The sequence below is a fragment of the Eleginops maclovinus genome, chromosome 5, assembly GCF_036324505.1.
Source record: "Eleginops maclovinus isolate JMC-PN-2008 ecotype Puerto Natales chromosome 5, JC_Emac_rtc_rv5, whole genome shotgun sequence".
NCBI lineage: Eukaryota > Metazoa > Chordata > Actinopteri > Perciformes > Eleginopidae > Eleginops > Eleginops maclovinus.
In genome coordinates, this window is record NC_086353.1 from 4,738,083 (window position 1) to 4,758,908 (window position 20,826).

Consider the following 20,826-nt stretch of genomic DNA (forward strand, 5'->3'; position numbering starts at 1 on the left):
TAAGGGTATTAATCCATCAATCATTTACTGTAACTCCCTAATTTAGAGGTCAAGCTGAGAAAATGACTCTAACATAGATTAAAAAGCAAGCCCAAGCACAAAGTTACGCCAGGTTACAGAAATGAAAAATGTACAGTATAAATACTAGATTCAGGTCAACATATGATGATATCTAAACAATAAATGAAAAAAAAAAAAAGCAATTTGAGCGGCATTAAGCAGTGAGTTAAAAGAGAGATGAAATGTCAGGGTTAATCTCATAAAGAATCACTAACCACTTGTTGCAGAAAACAATGACACCACTTGTTTAAGGTCATAAACCCATAAAACAGTTCTTCCTTTTAACTATAAAATCTAGCCATTTTCGTCATTCAGACTGTTGTTATCAAGAATCTTTATACAAATACAACTATCAATCTGTCTGTCTGAGAATAAAGCAATCTTTATGTCAGTTGCTGGTTCCTTTGTCTGCCTTTGTGTGATCTCCCGTGATCTTGTGTCAGAACTACCTTTGAATTTGGGATGTGCAACCAACAACACTTGTCTGTGCGAGGCAATAAACCAATAAACAGTTCTCAAGTTAAGACAGGATGAGCCGTCGAGTAAAGAGTATTACTGAATCAGCACAGACACAAATCGTGAGAAAATATATTGTGCATCTTGTTTATAATATAGTTTTGTTTTTGAATATCCCTTAAAGAGGACACTTTGTGTTATGTATATCAGGTTCATATTTGTATTTACTCTACTGGGACATGTCTCCATGCTTCAATGTTCTAAAAGCTCTTTATTTTTCTCACACTGCCTGTGCTGCAGCACCTCTTTTCACCCTCTGTCTGAAACCAGAGCCCAGTCTGCTCTGATTGGTTAGCTGGCCGGCTCTGTTTTGATTGGTCACATCACGCATAATGTGTTAAAGCACATTACACCCAGGGGGGGAGTGTACACAAACCCATACAACATATTACAGAGCAACAGTTTTACAGATAAAACTAACAATGAAATATGATGTAAATGACAATTATAATAATGATCTCTCAGAGACGCAACATATTGTAGAATAAGCAAACTTTATTTTGATTAAATGTGGTCACAGTTTAAAATAGACTTAGTGATAGTAAAAACAATTGAAAGGAGGTTTTACATGCTGACACTCTTACAAATAAAAACTTGACAATTTACTTTTCAACAAAGCAAGATTGGAAGACATTTCCAGAAAATGAATAAATTGTAGATTATAAAATGTTAATCAATCTGGAGAATTTGCTTGGAACTTTATTTAAGGTGCTTGGTTGTGCTAAGGAACCCACTGTATCTCGATTATTAGAGATGCCAAACCAGTTTCTATCATGACATTTTGTTCATGAAAGAACATTTCCATTCCGTATTTTAGATTAATGATTTATATTTTATTATGATGTTCTTACTTTTTTTTTTCAAATATAAATTTGGTCTCACATTATGATAATTAAATGGCCACACTGTTTTCCATCTTTGCTGGATCCAGGTATGTGTATGGGATATCCAGCTTCCTGTTTCTGACTTCGATGGCTGCACTTAAGACTTCAAGCTCTCCTTGAAAATCCTTCATTAGTTCCCAGGGAATCACCTCACTGAAATGCCCCTCTGGAAACTGGCCGAGAGTGACCTGATGACATCAATGAAAAGTAAAACTTTAAAAGTGTTTAAAACACACTATAGTGTACAGTTGTTGTGATCAGGGTTTTTTCAGGGGATCAAAGAGGCTTTCATGAAAATACTGTGTATGTTTGAATATCTTTTGAATATGAGTAATGTAATTTCTAATGAAATGTTTGACACTTACAAAGTCAGAGGAAGGCTTGCTGAGTAGCCACACGGTGGACATTCCCTGAACTGTTGTGCTGACGTCAGGCAGTGTGTTCAGCATCGTGGCCTCACTTGTTGTCCCCTTTGTGGTTGGTGGGGGAAGTTGCAGAGAGATGGGAGTGTTGGGCATCCAGCCACCATAGTCATACTGTTATAAAAATGAATGGTTGACAAACAACAGATTATTACTTTGTGAAATCCACACCAGGTGAGCGCCTCTACTTTGTTCCACACTAAAAATGTACAACTATTGAATGTACTGCTATTACATTTTAATTCAATTCGCAGAGAGACTAATGGACCCCAATGGTTTAATAATAATGACGTGATCCTTGTTGATCCTCTGAGTTCTCCTTTGGCATCACACAAAGTTAAATTCCTTAGTTTCCAGGGAGATGGGAGTGTTGGGCATCCAACCATCATGGTCACACTGTGATAAAACTAATGATTGTCAGAAAACTGTTTTTTTTAAGCTACACCTTGTGAGTCTTTTGATCAGTCAGTCAAATATTTTGGTCCTCAGAGCATTCTCCAACTATTGAAAGTATTACCATTAAATGTGGATAAAACATTTCTACAGAGGTTGATTATTCCCAGCGGAAGATAAATGTGTAAAAAATGAGTAGAAATTGTGTAAAAATGTATGCTAGGATGAACTGTGATAAGTAATAGTTGTTCATAAGTTTAGTTTATGACCAATTATGTTCAAAAGTAATTACATCCCCATCAACCTCAGCTGTACTTATTTTTTCTGGTTTTTAACACATATTTGCATGTTAACATGTCGAACAAAAATTGTGATCTTGGTAAATATCACCTTTGCCAATGACCATCATGTTAGCATTACTATTGTGAATATATTAGCATTAACATTATTACAGCCTCATAGATTTGCTAACAATTCTCAAAGGTGATTTGTTTTGGCCGGAATTCCTCCACCTTTCTCTCACTAACCCTAAACTAAATATCCCCCCAAAAATATCCAATAATAAATGTCATTTCTTTCACTTCTTCCCGTCTCACCAGCCGGGTGGATCGTGAGACTCTCTAGGGCCAGGTGATATATATGTAATCCCTCCAGGGGGTTTAGGGTCTCACTTTAATTTGGGTGACCGTAACAAAAGATATTCTCCCCTAACAAAAAAGCTTCAAGTATCACAAAACCACTCAAACATCTCATAAAGGTGGCTACTCTTGGAAGGCTTGACAGTCTTTACAATAGCAACTATATAGCTGATAATCCAAGTCAATTAAAGGCTTCACCTGTCCAGTGTTCACAGCTGAGTGCTGTGCTGAGCAAGTGAAGATCACCATGGTGACAAACTTGACCAACTCAGCCACAGAGGTAAAGCGCTGTGGAATTCCTGAGAATAAGAGGCAATAAACAGCGTTACTGAGATAAATCAAAATGGGTAAATGTTACTTTGCTAAATAATGTAAATGTATCCCCATTGAACGATTCTGTAAAGCCTACCTGTGCTTTTTTGGGAAAGGAATCCATGCTCAAATATGTCAGAAATCCACTTCTGTAGTTCTGTGTCTTTCTCGACCTCCTCATCACTCTTGTAGTAGAAGGTGAGCACTCCCTCCACAAACCTTGGAGAAAATGTTAAAGATAATAAGGTAAGATAAGATGCTTTATTGATTCCAAACTGGGAAATGTTCACGTTGCAGCAGCATAAAACAAAACAAGGCATTGCACATAATTAGAAATGAAAAGAGTAGAAATAAACTATTCTAAAATATAAACATCTCAAAATAGAAATTGAAATAAAGCAGCATTAGAGAGTAAAACAAATATATACAAAGTTGACTGAATATAGAAAAAGAAGAATCGGAGGATGAAACCCTCTTTATTGTCACTTACATGCACACAGCAGAGCACACACAGTGCAATTGGTCCTCTACAATAAACCCATCCTAGTACTAGGAGCATGTACCAATTTCATGTCTGTTTGGGGACTTGAACCGGCGACCCTACGATTCCCAGTCCAAGCCCCTACTGACTGAGCCACATGAACTGTCTGACAAATAAAACACTATTGAAGGGCTAATTTTCAGTTAACACGATATAAAGTCGGTTATATTTACACTAAGAGTGCAAGGAGTGGAATGTGTGAATGTTATATGTCCAAAAGAAAAGTGGTTCAATATTGGACACCGTGGATCATACAATATTAAAGGGACATGCTCACTGGCTTAGTTGTTTAATGAGAAGATAGACATAGAGCATATAATATTTGGACCTATATCATAAGAAGAAGAAGACATACTTTTTATTAATCCCTTACAGGGAAATTGCTTTCTCTACTCATTAAACACACAGAGGATATACATGCACAAACACAGAGGTAATACATGCACACACAACCACATGCAGAGGAGGTACCTGGCGCCAAGGGAGCAGATAGAGGTTAGGTGCCTTACCTCCTCGGCAGTGGCCTAGGAGGAGAACTGGCACCTCTCCAGCTACCAGCTCACTCCATATTTTTTTTTGTCCGATCAGGACGTGAACCGGCGACCCTTCGGTCCCAAGACCAAGTCCCTACTGACTGAGCCACTGCCGCCCCAAATGATTAAAATGATAATCATGCTGTATACAGTACCTCTGAATGATATCCCAAAGTTTGAGTCCGTCATCCCTGTAGTAGTAGTTCGGCACCTCCTCCATACCGCGCTCAGCAATGTCCTCCGGCATGCAGAGGGAGCTGTAGGTCATTGAGGACAGGGATCTCTTCAGGATTGTGCCCATCGCCTCGCCACCAGATGATGCAAACTAAAAAACAGTCAATTATGAAAGGTTGGAAAAATATATTGTACATGATATAGAAAGAGGAATTAGTTAATGGTGTACTGAGCGTGTTGGTCTTGTCGTACCTTTGTAAAAACTCCAGTCTCTGATATCAAAGCAAGTCGAGCTAAGAAGTTGATCTGCAGAGTGTAGCGAGTGTGAGGTATGAGGAGCTGAGGGAGAAAAGGGACACTGTATGTTACATATATACCGTATATTTCTATAACTATATTCAGACTATTTGAGACACATTGATGCTACTTTACAAAAAAAGTTGCATAATTAAAAGACTTTGACCAAAAAAAGGACTACAGTAAGTTTGTCATGATCATAGACTTTTGTTTCCTGTTTTATTCTGAAATGTTTTCCCTCCTGTCTGTGTTTTCCCTCCTGTCTGTGTTTTCCCTCCTGTCTGTGTTTTCCCTCCTGTCTGATTGTGTTCACCTGTTGTCCCTGTGTTTCTCCTCCCCTCTCCAGCTGTGTCTTGTCTTGTGATTAGTCCCTATGTAAGTCTTGTCTTCCCTTTGTGTTCCTTGTCGTGTTGTCGTCATTCCCATGTTTGCCTCGTGGTCCAGTTCTGTTTGTTTCCCGGTCCTGTCTGGAATCCCCTCGGCTGCCCTCGTGTCTTTCCGGTTTGATTTAGTTTTTGTTTGTTACTTTTCCGTTTGATGATCGTCCCTGCTTGCACCGTTTTTCGTGTTTGGTTGCTTCAGCTTTTTGTCTAATAAAGCTTGCTTTTCGTTACACCCCAATCCCTGCCTCCCCTTGTTTTACTGCATTTGGGTCCTGTTAACACAACCGTGACAAAGTTCAGTTTTCTCCCTTTCACTTACCTTGTACAGTGGATGCACCATGGGCACGTTGCGCAGCAGTGACACAGCAAAAACCTCAGCCAGCAGATGAGTGCGCAGCAGGTGAACATTTAGTTGATGCTCGCTGAAATCTGCACTTCTCACAAAAAGCTTGGCTGTCAACCAGTCGTACTCAGAGTCAGTAGGAAGGAAGATGGGGTTGTCATCTGCTGGAGTCTGCTTCAGCTGTACGGGGAGAAATAGTGGTGAAGTTCAATTGATTTGATCCATGATTGGGTCAATAATATTTCAAAATGTTCAATGAATATTGTATATTGGGAACATTCACTATAGGTTTTATTTACATATGCTTTTCAGTTTCCAGAACAGACTCCTGGTAAACTTCAAAACATAAGCCTGACTTTCCTCTTAAGGTCCCACCCCAATGCTTGTTTATCCTGTTTCTTACAAAGGAAAAGAGAACAGCAGGCGGGCAATTGCAATTGAAATACTCAAAGGTATGCTCTGTACGTATGACATCTATTGTATCATATCGTCTGTCCTAGAAGAAGAATCACAAATTAACATCAACTAACATATTAGCTATGTTTGATAGCTAATCTCACCTGTATAGCAATTGGCATCAGCGTATCATCAGGTGTTTTCTGGAGCAGGACAAGGGGAGCCATCAAGTACTGCTGCTTCCCATTGACGATGTTTGCGGTCAGTCCATCCAAACGTTTGTAGTCTAACAGGAATATGTTGCCTTTCTGTTTTGAGTGAGGATGAGATATGATGTGACTCACATTAAACATCATGTAGCAAAACATGAATCTCAATAAGTTCAATTCTGGTAAAGACAATCACCTTCATTTCATCTGCCAAACTTCTCTGACCATGGAGGAAGAGCATGTCATCAGTGACAGGAAGGTTTTTGGGCAGAGCTGTACAACGTTGGATCAACATCGGATTGACCCCATTTAGATACTGGTAGCCAAAAAAAGCATCCTCCTTCCAATGTTCCTGTACATATTCTGAAAAAACCTAGACATTTGAATTGTATTATGTTTCAAACTTTGGCCTAGAAACTGAGGGTACTGTACCAATGTTTTCAGCTGAACTGTACTTTGCATATGAAATTGCAAAATGGGAAACATTGTGTTACAAACAAAAGAGTCACTGAGTCATAATTGGACAGTTTTTCAAATGTTTTAAAGTCAGTTATCAGTAAAAAGTCTTCATTTTATTAATTTACTTGCAAATATATGTATATACAGTGTGATTTGTACCTGATATGTCAGTCCGCTTGTTGCAGAACACACGATTGAGATCATCCATATTAGTCCAGCTACTCTCGGAACCAGAGAGTCCCTTCAGTCCCAACTCAGCTATCCTAAAAAATGAATGCAATAATTAACTTTATCAGACAGTGGTTCTCAAACTTTTTTTATCAGGCCCCCCTTGGGTAATTGGAAATATTTTCGAGCCCCCCCTACCGGCCTACATTTGTAGGATTAATTGCATTTAGTTGTATAAACATTACATTTTCTCTGCTAATAATATCAAGACACAAAAATCCAACTATAATGTTATATGTTTTTGAGGATATAACATCCATTTTTACGTAGTGGGTTTGATAAAATGTGTAATATAACTGTTATGTAGCAATAAGAAATAACAAATATGTTTTATATCTTCTTTAAATGATAACAAAGAGCAACCAATGTTTGTTTACAACTTCCTTGCAAGCTTCACGCGCCCCCTGCAGTACCCCCGCGCCCCACTAAGGGGCCCACCCAAACCACTGCCCTAAAATTGATTGGGAACCACAGCCCTTAATTGATTTGAGGCAAGTAAATAGTTAAATAGATACTTTGATATGTGACATAATTTCAGGAACTCACCCAGCAAGGGCTGTGAATCCAAACTCTGTGGTCTTGGTGAAGGAGAAGCGGACCTCACAAGGCAGAGAAAGAGGACCCTCTACCTTCATGTTGTGGGGCATTCCCTCTGAATACACATCCCAGCTGGGAGTAATAGAGAGAAAAAGAGAGGTGAGGTACTGTTGACAGTCTAGATAGTGATTTAGAAAACACAAGCACTGGAAAAGTATTCAATACAGCAACATATTTAGGTTTATTACATTACATAAAGCTTCGCAAGTATCACATTTTTTTTTATGATTTCAGGAAGCATGAAGTTAAAATGTGCACAACCTCTGTGCGGCGCTCACCTATAGTCTTTCTCTCGCTGATTCAGCTCAAGCTCACGACTGTACCTGCCAAGATGATGAATGTCTTCAAAGACTCTCAGAGCTTGAAGAAAGAAGCATAACCAGTTTCACAACTGTTGATACGGACAGTATTTTGGCACAGATTTACTCCAAACTCCTTGTGGTATGGCTTGCACAACATGTATTATTTGTTCTGTGAACATTTTACTAGATACAAACAAGCAAATTGCCAAATACCTGTTCCTTCTCTGAAGCGGTGCACCTCGCTGTCAGTGATCCAGCGGTAGATGGGAAAGTTGTAAGTGTCTCCATCAGGACATTCCACTTCAACCTTGTCAGGGAACCAACTGTCCTCACGAAACAGTAGAAGAGGCTTTTTGTCGAGCTCTATCAGAATTGGCTTTCCAATAGAGACAGGACAGAGCACGGTAAAAGTGGACACCTGGAGTAATGACAAACATGGGTTGAAAGGAACTATACATTACATTTATTAACATTACACTTATTTAAAATGACTCGATTAAAATTATCGCAAGCAAGTGCAATTAATCAACATTTACAAGATAATAATAGTGTTTTGAGTCAGAGTTAGCTATGTTCACATTATCTTAACCTAATTGATATGTTAAATTCCTATATAATACAAGAACTATAAGCACAGTTCAGCACCAGTGTTATATATGTTTTCGAGAGATACGTATGTCTGACTTACCTTTCCAGCAGTGAAAGCTAGTGGCCCGGAGAGGTTGCAGAGCCAAGAGCGATCACTTTCCCCATCTGTGCCCACCAGCTTAATAAATACGTTGTTCAAAGTTGTGGCATAGGCCGGTATGGCAGTGGAGACAGTCACTTTATAACTCACCATTTTCACTCTGAAAAAGAATTAGAATCCTGTTGAGGAGAGAGCTATTCAAAAAACGTTCTCAGCAATGATTGGGTAAGTATTTTGAGTGTACATTTTCAATTTCATATGCAACCCTCATACCTGTTCTGAGTTTCTTTAACTGACATTTGGTGAACGTATAAACCACTGATTCCTCTTTTATACATACAGGTTGTGGGTGTATCCAGTCAGTAAAACTTTATTTCAGATGATGGGAAGCCAAACATGTATCAGCCCATTCTGCAGTTGTGTAACACAGGGAGTCCCTTTACTTCATCATTCCATATACACCAACTTTTTACTGTTAAATGTGAGAACATCCAGTCAGCTACAAAACTATAACGTGATGGTAACATATTTATATACCATGGCAAATCCATACAGACAATTAAATGGCAAGGAAACAAAGTTAATGCAAATACCAATGGCAAGCCTTCCTCGCCTCAGTCCTGGTAAACCCACCAGCCTTCTGTCTCTGGTTCCTTTCTGCCTGCTGCTGTATGGTGTTGCGTCAAACAATTACCTGGTTTCCCGATCCTCTGCCTGGTCCCTAATTCTTTTGTCTGCTTGGACTTTTTATATATCTGTGCTAATTACCTAGGCCACTCTGTACCAGCTATTTTTCAAAATGTAACATTGTTTCCCTGTGTGCTGCATTTGGGTTCAAACACTCCCTGTTACACCATTTTGCAGTTAGGGTTGTATCATTTTCTTAAATTGCCAGCCTTATGAGCTTTTCTACTATATTTCAGCCTGTTCAACGTATCTGCGATTGACCACCTGCTTGGTCGTTTGCGTTTCACTACAGTATCCAGCTGTCTAGCAGTTGACAAGAGACATATCGAACATGCTTTATCTCAATTATAAGTGATACCAAATTCCACCCAAACTTCCTCCCGCTATTCCAGTGCAGATGTTTACAATGATTCCCATGGCAGTTTAGAGGCTAGGAAAAAGTGGGGTAATTGGCACACGCTACATTTATTGCACAGACTGGAAACCACTGGATATCAGTTAGCAGGAAGCAACGGCACACCTTATCCTAATGGCAACAGCACTAGTTGGATTTAGGTGGGGTGATAAGGGAGGAAATCTATTTTGCTGAACCAGTTTCTTTAAGTTGCATAGGTTTGGGAGATTGTGGACGAAGTCACCACTGTAAATACGGAAAGTGCTCGCAAAATGATTGCGGCAGAGATACAAATAATATACAAGCATTTGCCCAATGTAGCCTATCACAGCGGCTCTCTGACAGTGGCTTTGTCGGAGTCAATGCCAATTATTCAGAATGCATGTTATAATAGAGCAAAGCAAACCTGATATCTCCAGTTCATTATGCATTTCTTTATTTCAACACAAGTATTTTAAATTTGTGATTAAATGTGATCAATCATAATCAAAGATTTGTATTGTAATGCAATTACACTTTTTATTCGATTGACTACAAAGAACATGTGAAAACTCCTCAATGTAGCAGCTTTACAATTTGCAGTTTATATTTTTGATTTCTGATAATGTAATTTAAACATTTTCACCACATTTAACTTAAATAAATTATATAAATTACAGATGATCACAGCTTAGAATACAACAATCACAATTAGTATTTTCTTCCCACTTTACCTAAAACAGAAACAAATCAAACATGTATTTCTGCCCTTTCCCTCTTTTGTTTTTTTAAGCTCAGTCTGGTCAGCAGATGATGAGGAGCTCAAACCTTTGGACATTTAAATGGCCACGCTGTTTTCTATCTCCGTTGGGTCCAGGTATGTGTATGGGATATCCAGCTTCCTGTTTCTGGCTTTGATGGCTGCACTTAAGACTTCAAGCTCTCCTTTAAAACCGTTTTTCAGCTCACAGGGAATCCTCTCACTGAAATGCTCCTCTGGGAACTGGCCGAGAGGGACCTGATGACATCAATGATGAATTACAAAATAAAAGTTTAAGAATATATTAAAACAGACAATTGACAATATAGTGTACAGTTGTTGTGATCAGGATTTTAAAACTTGAATATGAGTAATGTAATTTCTAATGAAATGTTTGGCACTTACAAAGTCAAACGGAGGCTTGCTGACTAGACACAAGATGGCCATTCTCTGAGCTGATGCACCAATGTTAGGCAGTGTGTTCAGCATCGTGGCCTCGCTTGTTGTCCCCTTTGTGGTTGGTGGGGGAAGTTGCAGGGAGATGGGAGTATTGGGCATCTAGCCACCATAGTCATACTGTGATAAAAATGATTGACAGACAACTGATTGTTACTTTTTGAAGCCCGGGATGTAATTATTTTGATTACAGTCCACTAATTTGGCACACTAATGTTCAACAATTGCATGTATTGCTACGTATATATGTGGATACACAATTTAGAGAGATTAATGGACCCAAGATGATTAATACTAATGACCCTTGAGATCATCTGACTTTTCCTTATGCACCACCAGAAGGTTAACAATCTTGGTTTCAATATAAATACCTCAGTAACTTTCTGCTACATTGAGAATATATTTGCCTTAGACATTTAAGTTGAGCTCAGGAAGTGAAGAGCACCATGGTGACAAACTTGACCAACTCAGCCACAGAGGTAAAGCGCTGTGGAATTCCTGAAAATTAGAGGCAATAAACAGCGTTACTGAAAGAAATCAAAATGGGTAAATGTTACTTTGCTAAATAATGTAAATGTATCCCCATTGAACGATTCTGTAAAGCCTACCTGTGCTTTTTTGGGAAAGGAATCCATGCTCAAATATGTCAGAAATCCACTTCTGTAGTTCTGTGTCTTTCTCGACCTCCTCATCACTCTTGTAGTAGAAGGTGAGCACTCCCTCCACAAACCTGTAATACAAGTACAATTTTAGGTTTTTATAAACTACGACACTCATTCTAATATTGTTCCCACTGCTTTACAATGCAACCGTTTCTGAGGCTCTTTGTTTTTCACTCTTCCTACATCTTTATGTTGACATCATTCTGGCTCGTGTCACAAAATAAATGAAAAGCGAAAAACAGATTCATCCTGGAGATGCTCCCTGCTGAGGCAACATAGGAAATCAGCATGAAATGCATTGAAACACAAGATAGATATGCAAGAAACTTTGTTGACAAGGGTTTGTTGAGGTTTGATTATTATTATTTTGTTTATTAAAATGTGAACAATTGTTTCTGGTAACACTTTGAGTTAGTTGCCATTTGTGAAAGCAACTTGTTTATACTGGTGAGTCTCACATTTTCCTTCCAAACATTATTTGGTAAAGATTTGCCTGCACTTGGCTCAGAAACTTGATTGTTTTTCCTTATTATATTAAACCTATCCCTGCTGGTTCACGTGGGAACTGGGCAGACTTTCTGGCATTAGATACTCGAGTCGGGAATTAATTAAACTAAACCAGGAACCTAACATTGTATCCAGATGTAGATTTCTGGTTGGTTTTTCTCTATTTGTTTCTGTTGCTCGTCTAAAACACAATCACATTTGCAATGCAAATTTGGCAAAACATGTTTGAAAAAGTTAGATTATTTAAAAAGTTATATTGTTTTGTATTATCACACCTTTCCGAGAACCAGCACCTTATCGTGGTGGAGAGGTTTGTGTGCCCCGATGAACCTGGGGGCTGTGTTGTCTGGAACCTTGTGTTCCTGGTAGGGTCTCCCATGGCAAATTGGTCTCAGGTAAGGGGCCAGACTAAGATTGGTTCAAAAAGACTCCATGAATAACACAATTGGAAGCGAGGCTACGCTTCTCCGTCCCGCGGGCCCACCACCTACAGGAAACAACGATGGGGTCAGGTGCGCTGCCAGAAGGGTGGCAGTGAAAGCAGAGGGTCTCGACGGACCAGACTCAGGCGACAGAAGTTGGCTTTGGGGACGTGGAATGTCACCTCTCTGGGGGGAGGAGGAGGAGGAGGCTCCCAGGGAGATACTGTGGGAGGTGCTGCGGGAGTATGGGGTGAGGGGGTCTCTGCTCAGGGCCATCCAATCTCTGTACTCTCAAAGCGAGAGCTGTGTCCGGGTCCTCGGCAGCACGTCGGACCGATTTCCGGTGAGGGTTGGCCTCCGCCAGGGCTGCGCTTTGTCACCAATCCTGTTTGTGATATTCATGGACAGGATTTCGAGGCATAGTCGTGGGGGAGGGGGTTTGCAGTTCGGTGGGCTAAGGATTGCACCACTGCTTTTTGCAGATGATGTGGTCCTAATGGCTTCATCGGTCTGTGACCTTCAGCACTCACTGGATCGGTTCGCGGCCGAGTGTGAAGCGGCTGGGATGAGGATCAGCACCTCCAAATCTGAGGCCATGGTTCTCAGCAGGAAACCGATGGATTGTCCACTCCAGGTAGGGAATGAAGCCTTACCCCAAGTGAATGAGTTCAAGTATCTCGGGGTCTTGTTCTCGAGTGAGGGAACAATGGAGCGTGAGATGGGCCGGAGAATCGGAGCAGCGGGAGCGGTACTGCAGTCGCTTTACCGCACCGTTGTGACGAAAAGAGAGCTGAGTCAGAAGGCAAAGCTCTCTGTCTACCGGGCCATCTTCGTTCCTACCCTCACCTATGGTCATGAAGGATGGGTCATGACCGAAAGAACGAGATCGCGGATACAAGCGGCCAAAATGGGATTTCTCCGCAGGGTGGCTGGCATCTCCCTTAGGGATAAGGTGAGAAGTTCAGTCATCCGGGAGGGACTCGGAGTAGAACCGCTGCTCCTTCGCGTTGAAAGGAGCCAGTTGAGGTGGTTCGGGCACCTAGTGAGGATGCCACCTGGGCGCCTCCCTAGGGAGGTGTTCCAGGCACGTCCAGCTGGGAAGAGACCGAGGAGTAGACCTAGGACCAGGTGGAGGGATTATATCTCTTCGGTGGCCTGGGAGCGCCTTGGAATCCCCCAGTCAGAGCTGGTTGATGTGGCCAGGGAAAGGAAAGTTTGGGGCTCTCTGCTGGAGCTGTTAACTCCGCGACCCTGCGGGAAAAGCGGGAGAAGATGGATGGATGGATGGATGGATGGATGGATGGATGGATGGATGGATGGATGGATGGATGGATGGATGGATGGATGGATTATCACATTGCCTTTCCGAGAACCAGCACCTTATCGTGGTGGAGAGGTTTGTGTGCCCCGATGAACCTGGGGGCTGTGTTGTCTGGAACCTTGTGTTCCTGGTAGGGTCTCCCATGGCATATTGGTCTCAGGTCAGGGGCCAGACTAAGATTGGTTCAAAAGACCTCATGACAAACACACATGAAAGCGAGGATACCCGGCCTGGAGCCAGGCCCAGAAGGAGGACTCGTCAGCGAGCAGCTAGTGGCCGGGCGCAGCCCGAAAAAGCAACGTGGGCAACACCTCCGCTTCCCCGTCCCGCGGGCCCACCACCTACGGGAAACAGCGATGGGGTCGGGTGCGCTGCCAGAAGGACGGCAGTGAAAGCAGAGGGTCTCCACGGACCAGACTCAGGCAACAGAAACTGGCTTTGGGGACGTGGAATGTCACCTCTCTGGGGGGGAAGGAGCCGGAGCTTGTAAAGGAGGTGGAGCGTTACCAGTTGGATCTGGTGGGGCTCACCCTTACGCACAGCGTCGGCTCTGGAACCTTACTTCTTGATAGGGGTTGGACTCTTGTTCTCCGGAGTTGCTCAAGGTGTGAGGCGCCGAGCGGGATACTCACAAGCCCCCGGTTGAGTGCCGCTTTGTTGGAGTTTACCCCAGTGGACGAGAGGGTCGCCTCCCTACGCCTGCGGGTTATGGGGGGGGAGAACTCTGACTGTTGTGTGTGTTTATGCACCAAGTGGCACCGACGGGCAGCAGTGATTGGGTTAGCTTTAAGCAGATGGCGCTGGTTTAAAAACATTTGAAACACTAGTTTTACAATAAAAAATACAGTTGCAGAATACGTTAAAACCGCAAATATTAGAGTTTCTTTTAATATCATAAGGAACTCTCTTACCTGTTTGTGAGAGCTGTGCGATGAACGATGAACTGAACGATGAACTGAACATTTGGTAAAGTAACCACCAATGGTTTTATACAGAAAGCTTTTTGGGAGTTTCCATTCGATCTGTGATGATTATTATCAGTTTTGTAATAATTACTCAAAAAGGGACTAAACTTACTAGCATCAAAACTGGCTAACGACAAGAAGTGAAAATACTCATAATGTGAAATGGCCTATTTCAGAGAATCATTGTGCAGAATGGATCTTCTCAAAATGTTGTACTGTCTTATATGGGTACATGTATGGTTAAATGTAAGAGCATTGTAGTTTGTCAATGTGGACCAAATTTAGATACTGTGCAAATTAACCAATATTACACACCTTTCACACTTATTGTACACATAGTATCCTGCTTTATATTTTGTGTACATTTTTAGTCCCAAATGTATATTTTTAAATGTATTTTTACTTCATTGTAATTACATTGCCTTATTTTTATGCTGCTGCAACAAAAACATTTCCCAAATTGGGATCAATGTAGGACTTCTATCTCTATCTTTGAATCTAGCAGTACAGAGCTGCATTATACCAGATCAGCACATCATGTAAAATGTTTGTTTGTCAGATTTATTCGAGACAACTGTAACGTGATAGTAACACATTTCTATAACATGACAAATACATTCAGACAATTAAATGGCAAGTTAAATACAAATACCAGTTGTAAGATTCATCAAAGACACCCTTACTGTGAGATGCTTTAATTTTAGTGAATTTCTTAATGCAGAAGGTACAACACAAGCACCAATAAAAGCCTAGTAGTTGCTGAAAACATATAACATATCCACCTCTCTCAGTGTCAAAATTATACATGTTATAAAAGCAGACCTAAAGGCAGTTCCCTAGATCAACTGGCTCAGAAAAGACATCCATCAAGATATGTTTATTTGACACAGACAGCTCAATGTTTTAGTCAAATGCTAGTGTCCAAAGCAACTGTTCAAGAAAGAAAATTGATTAATTATTTTTGTTATGAGACAGAAAGAGAAGAGGGGGATTTTTCAGTGCAGTTTTTCAGCTTTATTTGAATGTGTAAAAATGAGTTGTTTTTTTTGCTTCAATAACACACACAGTATACAGTCCTTCCACTCGTCCCTTTGTGAAGCTTAGGTATGATGTCAGATCTGAGGGGAGGGGACGGTCAGCAGTCCAGTGGGCTTCAGCTTGTTGATCCCCCCATCTAGGAAACAAACTCGTGGGAAATTGACCTTGACCAGGTGTGCTGCAAACTGCGAAGATAAGAAAAAAAGGCTCATGTGAGTTATAATCCCTCCCTCCCACATACGAAAACATAATTTCAACATCACCTGTTGCTTCCTTTGACCTATCACTCAGCACTTGTGCACATGCCACATATGAGAAATCAGTTCTGAAGAACAGCCCTTCAAACAAGATGAAATACCCTAATGTATTTTGAGTAACGCATGTTCAAGATGTCAGGGATGTCGCAACACATTTTAACTTCAAGAGTCAGGTTAAATGATGTTGCATAGAAGATAAAACTGTATGAACTGGACATGACCTTAGAAGGAAATCTGCTTAATAAACCTCTGTAGTTATTAAAGTATTATTAAAATAAAGTCGAATAAATGAATGAATCTCAGTTGTGAACCTTGCACCTATTTTATGTCTATTAAAGCTGGAATAATCAGTTACATTATTATTAATAATTATGACATTATTTTGCAGAGATTCAATAAAATACATTTCACCATATTTTAACTCAAGTGGTCCCGAGAGAAGACTGGCTCTACTTCTAGGCTTTACAAAATCTAGCCCCACTTAGTCCTATGAATGTTTTGGACTGTGGAGTATAATAATCCCTGGGTAGAAAATAAATCAATCATGCGGCTCATCAAGACTTTCTGATATTGATATCAGAGTGATATAAACAGATTAACTTAAGGGAAAATATTTTTTGGAGCCCAATGGCATCACTTGACAGACCATGATGGTCTTATTACATGCTTACACAGAGCTGAGTGTTTTCACAGGAAAGGTGTAACTCCTGTGGAGATCAGAATACTTTTTAAGATAAACATTTATCATGACCTCATGCAACAACTGCTCTTGTGGAGATCACAATCAGGCCGATGAACAGGGCGGTGTTGAAGAAAGCAACATGACTCTGAGTTCTCCTTTCAAAAGCTTTATCCAGGACACTTTAGGGTTTAACATCCCATTAAAAATCTCTTAAAAAAAAGAGGACTCAAAGCCAACTTCCTTCTTCTACTTTTACTTCCTTTCTACTGTTACTGTAACCATATATTCCTGAGCTGTTAATTGTTAAGACGGCCAGGTGTGTCCACATACCTTACTACATACTGTGCCCTTTGAATTAAGTTTTAATTACACGGTTTGACCAAATAATTCGACCTTTTGAGTCTTCACACTCGGCTACAACTTGAATTATAATATGCTGTAGACTTATAATGTATCCCATTATCCAAAGTTTTGTTAAATTGATATGTATGTGTAATATTTCAGATTTCCCTGGAAGTCCTTGCCCAACCTTACAATTTTATTCAGGTATTTTGGCTGACTACTATGCTGGGAATAACGTTACGTCAAAGATCTCAATCTTCCGGGTTAACTTTTTTTTGCTCTAGGATTTTCAGGAAAGAAAACAGACACAGTAAGTCATGGACATGTCAGGACATGGGCATAAATACAGGTTCCCATGAGAAACATATAAAGATACACATTTTTAAAAATCACAAAAGTCATTGACTCATTCATCCTGTTTCATAATGTCATTGTTTGCTTATGTTGTGGCTTTCACACTCAGAGCAGTTTTGCAATACAATCTAAGATTCAATCATCCAAAATGTCCAAATAAAAACGTAGCATTAAGATAAGGCCGACGTTTGAATACCAATAGGCTTTAAATGTTAAAGGCGTACAGCAAAGCCTAATAAGCACACGAAGAGAGGGCTCGTTACTTTGCCCCAGAGCTAATGATAATGCCACTGGTGCGGCGCACAGAGATGTGGATGGCATTTAAGCACAATTGAGTCATTTTGTCAACCTTTGATTTTGTACGACCGTATGGTCAGATGAAAAACTCAGGGAGTGGAAATTCAAGCGTGGGGTTGGTCAGGCTTGGACTACTGTAAAGGGATGGATAGTCATCATACTGTTCTGTTTGATGATGAAGATAATGATTGATCATCATACTGACTGTAAAACAATATGTCCGTCTGCAGATGAGTTATTACATTACTCTTTAAAGATTCTGTTCTGGTTGGAATCAACTTAGTAACATATCTCTCTGCTGCTCCCTAAAGAAAAAAGCATGACTGGCTCTGCAAGGAAGCAGAACTAGTTATTTTCCTCTCAAACATATGGAAGGAGGACATCTTTTCTAAATTGGGATGTTGCCTGAAGCAATATTCATAATGAGTTTTAAATTTTAGTTTGGATAATTTATTCCAAAGAGAGCAGCAAGGAATAATTAATAATGATCAATATAAAGCAGTTCTCAGATTCTCAGATCAAGTTATTTTTTGTGCATGGAGAATTTCAAAGACTATGATTTATGTACAGTTTTAGCCTCGACTTACGTCCTTGTGTCTTTTAGTAAAGAGGCATAAACACAGTTGGTTCTGATTATACTTTACATTAGACTTATAATCTACTATAGTTTTATACACTACCAAAACTCATTCAGAGAAGCTGTTTCGGGTCCAGATGCACAAAGATTTAATGCTCCCCCCCATTTTTATATCCTTTATACATACATTTGTGAAATATGTGTCTCCGGTGTGTAAGGAGACTCACAAAGTGTCACAAAATACAACCCTCTCTTTTTTCCTCCTTACCCACATCTCTAAAAACGGGGTTACAAACGAGCTGATCCAGATTTGCTGCCGATATGACATCATAACTGAAATGTGGGCTGGCTTTACATTGAACTCCTGGCAACGTCCCCCCCCCCCCCCCAAGTCACACGTCCCAACCTATCGTCCGCAATATACAGTCTCGAGCTGAATCCCCTCCGCAGCACCTCTGTGTCTCTGTGTGTTCAGCAGGATGTATGTGTATTCAGCATGATGTCTGCAGGAGGGACTTAGAGTTGTTGTATATATAATACATGTCACTTTTCTAGTGGTAAACACTGAGAAGAGTTTCAGAAATAATGCTTGATGTGGTTTGGAACATAATATGGCGTTTAATCACGGCAGCGTTTAGCTGAGTTTCCCCGTTAGAAACTTCTCTCTTCAGACAGAGAGATCATGACGCTCCAAAGGGGCGTGGCCAGCTTCAGCTCATTTGCATGAAAGCAACAGTCATAGAATCAGCACTTTGGAAAATGGGGCTGAAACAGCGGGATAGCGGACGAACTAAAATGCATGATGTTTGGTATTTTCAGCAAAATACGTCGGAGACATGTTTTTTTTTTAATACAGAATCGGAGGATGAAACCCTCTTTGTCACATACATGCACACAGCGGAGCACACACAGTGAAATGTGACCTCTGCAATTAACCCATCCTAGTACTAGGAGCAGTGGGCAGCTATTGCGCAGCGCCCGGGGAGCAATGGGGAGGGGGGATTGGAGGTATCCGGTGCCTTGCTCAAGGGCACCACAGCAAGGCCTAGGAGGTGAACTGGGACCTCTCCAAGTAGCAGTCCACTTTCCATATTTCATGTCTGTTTGGGGACTTGGACCGGCAACCCTACGATTCCCAGTCCAAGCCCCTACTGACTGAGCCACTGCTGGATGCATTATATATTTGAGACCTATAATACATGCCATAAAAGAGCATAATAGGGGACCTTTAACAATACAGATGTCTGGACAGGGGGGTTTAGTGTTGTAGCTAAAACTTTAACTGTATCTTTACAAGACTAGGGACCCTACTTTCATGGTAGTGCAATGACAGTGTGTTATTTCCCTGACTTTTACATTTACCTATCCTGTCTGCGGGGTATTGTGTTTCCAGCTAATCCAACAAAAAAGGCCATAAACTTAAAAAAAATGTAAATACTCTACATGCTTTCCAGCCAGTAAATGGGTTCAAATCAGCTGCTTTAAATTGTATGCAACGCCGCCTTACTTCAGGTCATTAAATCCCTGCAGTCGTCTAAAGGCAGCAGCACGGACATCAATGTTGAAAAAAATCTGAAGCCTCTGATTGGAGAAGCTACACACCAGAACACAGTGCCATTATATATGAACTCCCACTGTGTTTACATTACATTACATTCAAATGACACCAGGATACTGCAAAATATCCACAGCCTCTTTTAACTTGGTATACTGCGCATACATGCGGAGAAGAGAGATTACTGGGCCTCTTTAATCCGGTGCTTCACAGCCATCTTTCAAAGTTTAAAAATCATGTTAAAGTCTTGAAACTCAGGATGTGACTAGAAATGAGAATCGGAGGATGAAACCCTCTTTATTGTCACATACATGCACACAGCAGAGCACACACAGTGAAATAGGTCCTCTGCATTTAACCCATCCTAGTACTAGGAGCAGTTAAGTAAAATACAGAATTACTGTATGACGTCTGCCTGATGTTAAATTGTGAATCACAAAGATTTACGTAAATAGTGTTTAGTTGAATAATTACACAAGACACTTTTAACTCCCGTGGATTACCAGACTCTCTTCTTAGCAAATTCGTGGGAGAGTGAAACCTTTCTCCTAAAAAATATCACAATCTCTTGCTACAGCTGCTCTTGTGGAGTCGCCTAACGACATCAGTGAGATCCGGCTGATGATCAGAGCATTTTTAAAGGAAGCAAAATGACCCAGACGTCCCTGACATGACCCCCACCCTTGACCCTAAAGGGATTTCACATTCCATGATAAATCTCTAAAGAGAGGATATAGAGCCAACTTCCCTTTCTTTTTTAATTGGTTCCTACTGTTTAAGATATATTCCTGAGTTGTTAATTGTCAAGTTGGCTGGGTGTGTATATTGCCATTTGGTATTCCTTATCTGGTGTTTAAGTCTTACATGTGTCCTTTCTAGCATACAGTCCCCTCTCCTTGCCTTATCTGTCTAATTTCCACTTTATGTAATAAAGATAAGAAGCCAAAAGATCTAAAAACCATAAATGTCCTGTTCTTTGTATCCCAAGGGGAAAAATGAAGAGCCCTCTAAAATTAGGACTGACATGATTCTGTATACATCATTTCATAATAATCCCGATTTTTCAGTCTGAACCAAAATGGCAGACCAACAAAGTCATATATGAAGTTGTGTCCCCTGTATGGCAAAAGAAACAGGAAACTGGGAGGAGGTTTAGGGAGTCAACAGCGCCCAAAGGCACTTAAACAACAACAACA

General features: G+C 40.6%; 2 protein-coding genes across 3 annotated transcripts in view; both read right to left on the minus strand.

The window, feature by feature from the left end:
- Positions 1–1,051: 1,051 nt before the first annotated feature.
- On the minus strand, positions 1,052–8,689 carry LOC134865296 (arachidonate 12-lipoxygenase, 12R-type-like). Of its 2 annotated transcripts, none has more exons than XM_063884795.1 (15): positions 8,649–8,689; positions 8,376–8,535; positions 7,901–8,105; positions 7,664–7,745; positions 7,335–7,457; positions 6,720–6,823; positions 6,298–6,464; positions 6,057–6,200; positions 5,473–5,676; positions 4,726–4,812; positions 4,455–4,624; positions 3,323–3,444; positions 3,112–3,212; positions 1,826–1,996; positions 1,052–1,648 (listed from the first exon to the last, which is right to left on the minus strand). In XM_063884795.1, exons 1-15 carry the CDS (start codon positions 8,672–8,674, stop codon positions 1,469–1,471), a joined length of 2,046 nt encoding a protein of 681 aa, XP_063740865.1. In that variant the 5' UTR covers positions 8,675–8,689; the 3' UTR covers positions 1,052–1,468. The 2 variants fall into 2 exon arrangements, with proteins under 2 accessions (XP_063740865.1, XP_063740867.1); XM_063884797.1 differs by having other exon boundaries at positions 8,376–8,554; positions 8,649–8,677.
- Positions 8,690–15,090: 6,401 nt separating this feature from the next.
- Positions 15,091–20,826, minus strand: part of tbck (TBC1 domain containing kinase) — a 41,527-nt gene continuing 35,791 nt past the window's right edge. Inside the window, 1 exon segment of the mRNA XM_063884056.1 lies at positions 15,091–15,751. Within this exon segment, the coding sequence (XP_063740126.1) occupies positions 15,641–15,751 (111 nt within the window). The 3' untranslated portion in view covers positions 15,091–15,640.

Coding starts and splice junctions, on each gene's coding strand:
- LOC134865296 (XM_063884795.1), bottom strand. CDS start 8,674: ATGTCAGTTAAAGAAACTCAGAACAG. Junction 7,458..7,663: donor CAGCGAGAGAAAGACTATAG/GTGAGCGCCGCA, acceptor TATTACTCCCAG/CTGGGATGTGTATTCAGAGG. Junction 6,824..7,334: donor GGATTCACAGCCCTTGCTGG/GTGAGTTCCTGA, acceptor TTCATTTTTTAG/GATAGCTGAGTTGGGACTGA.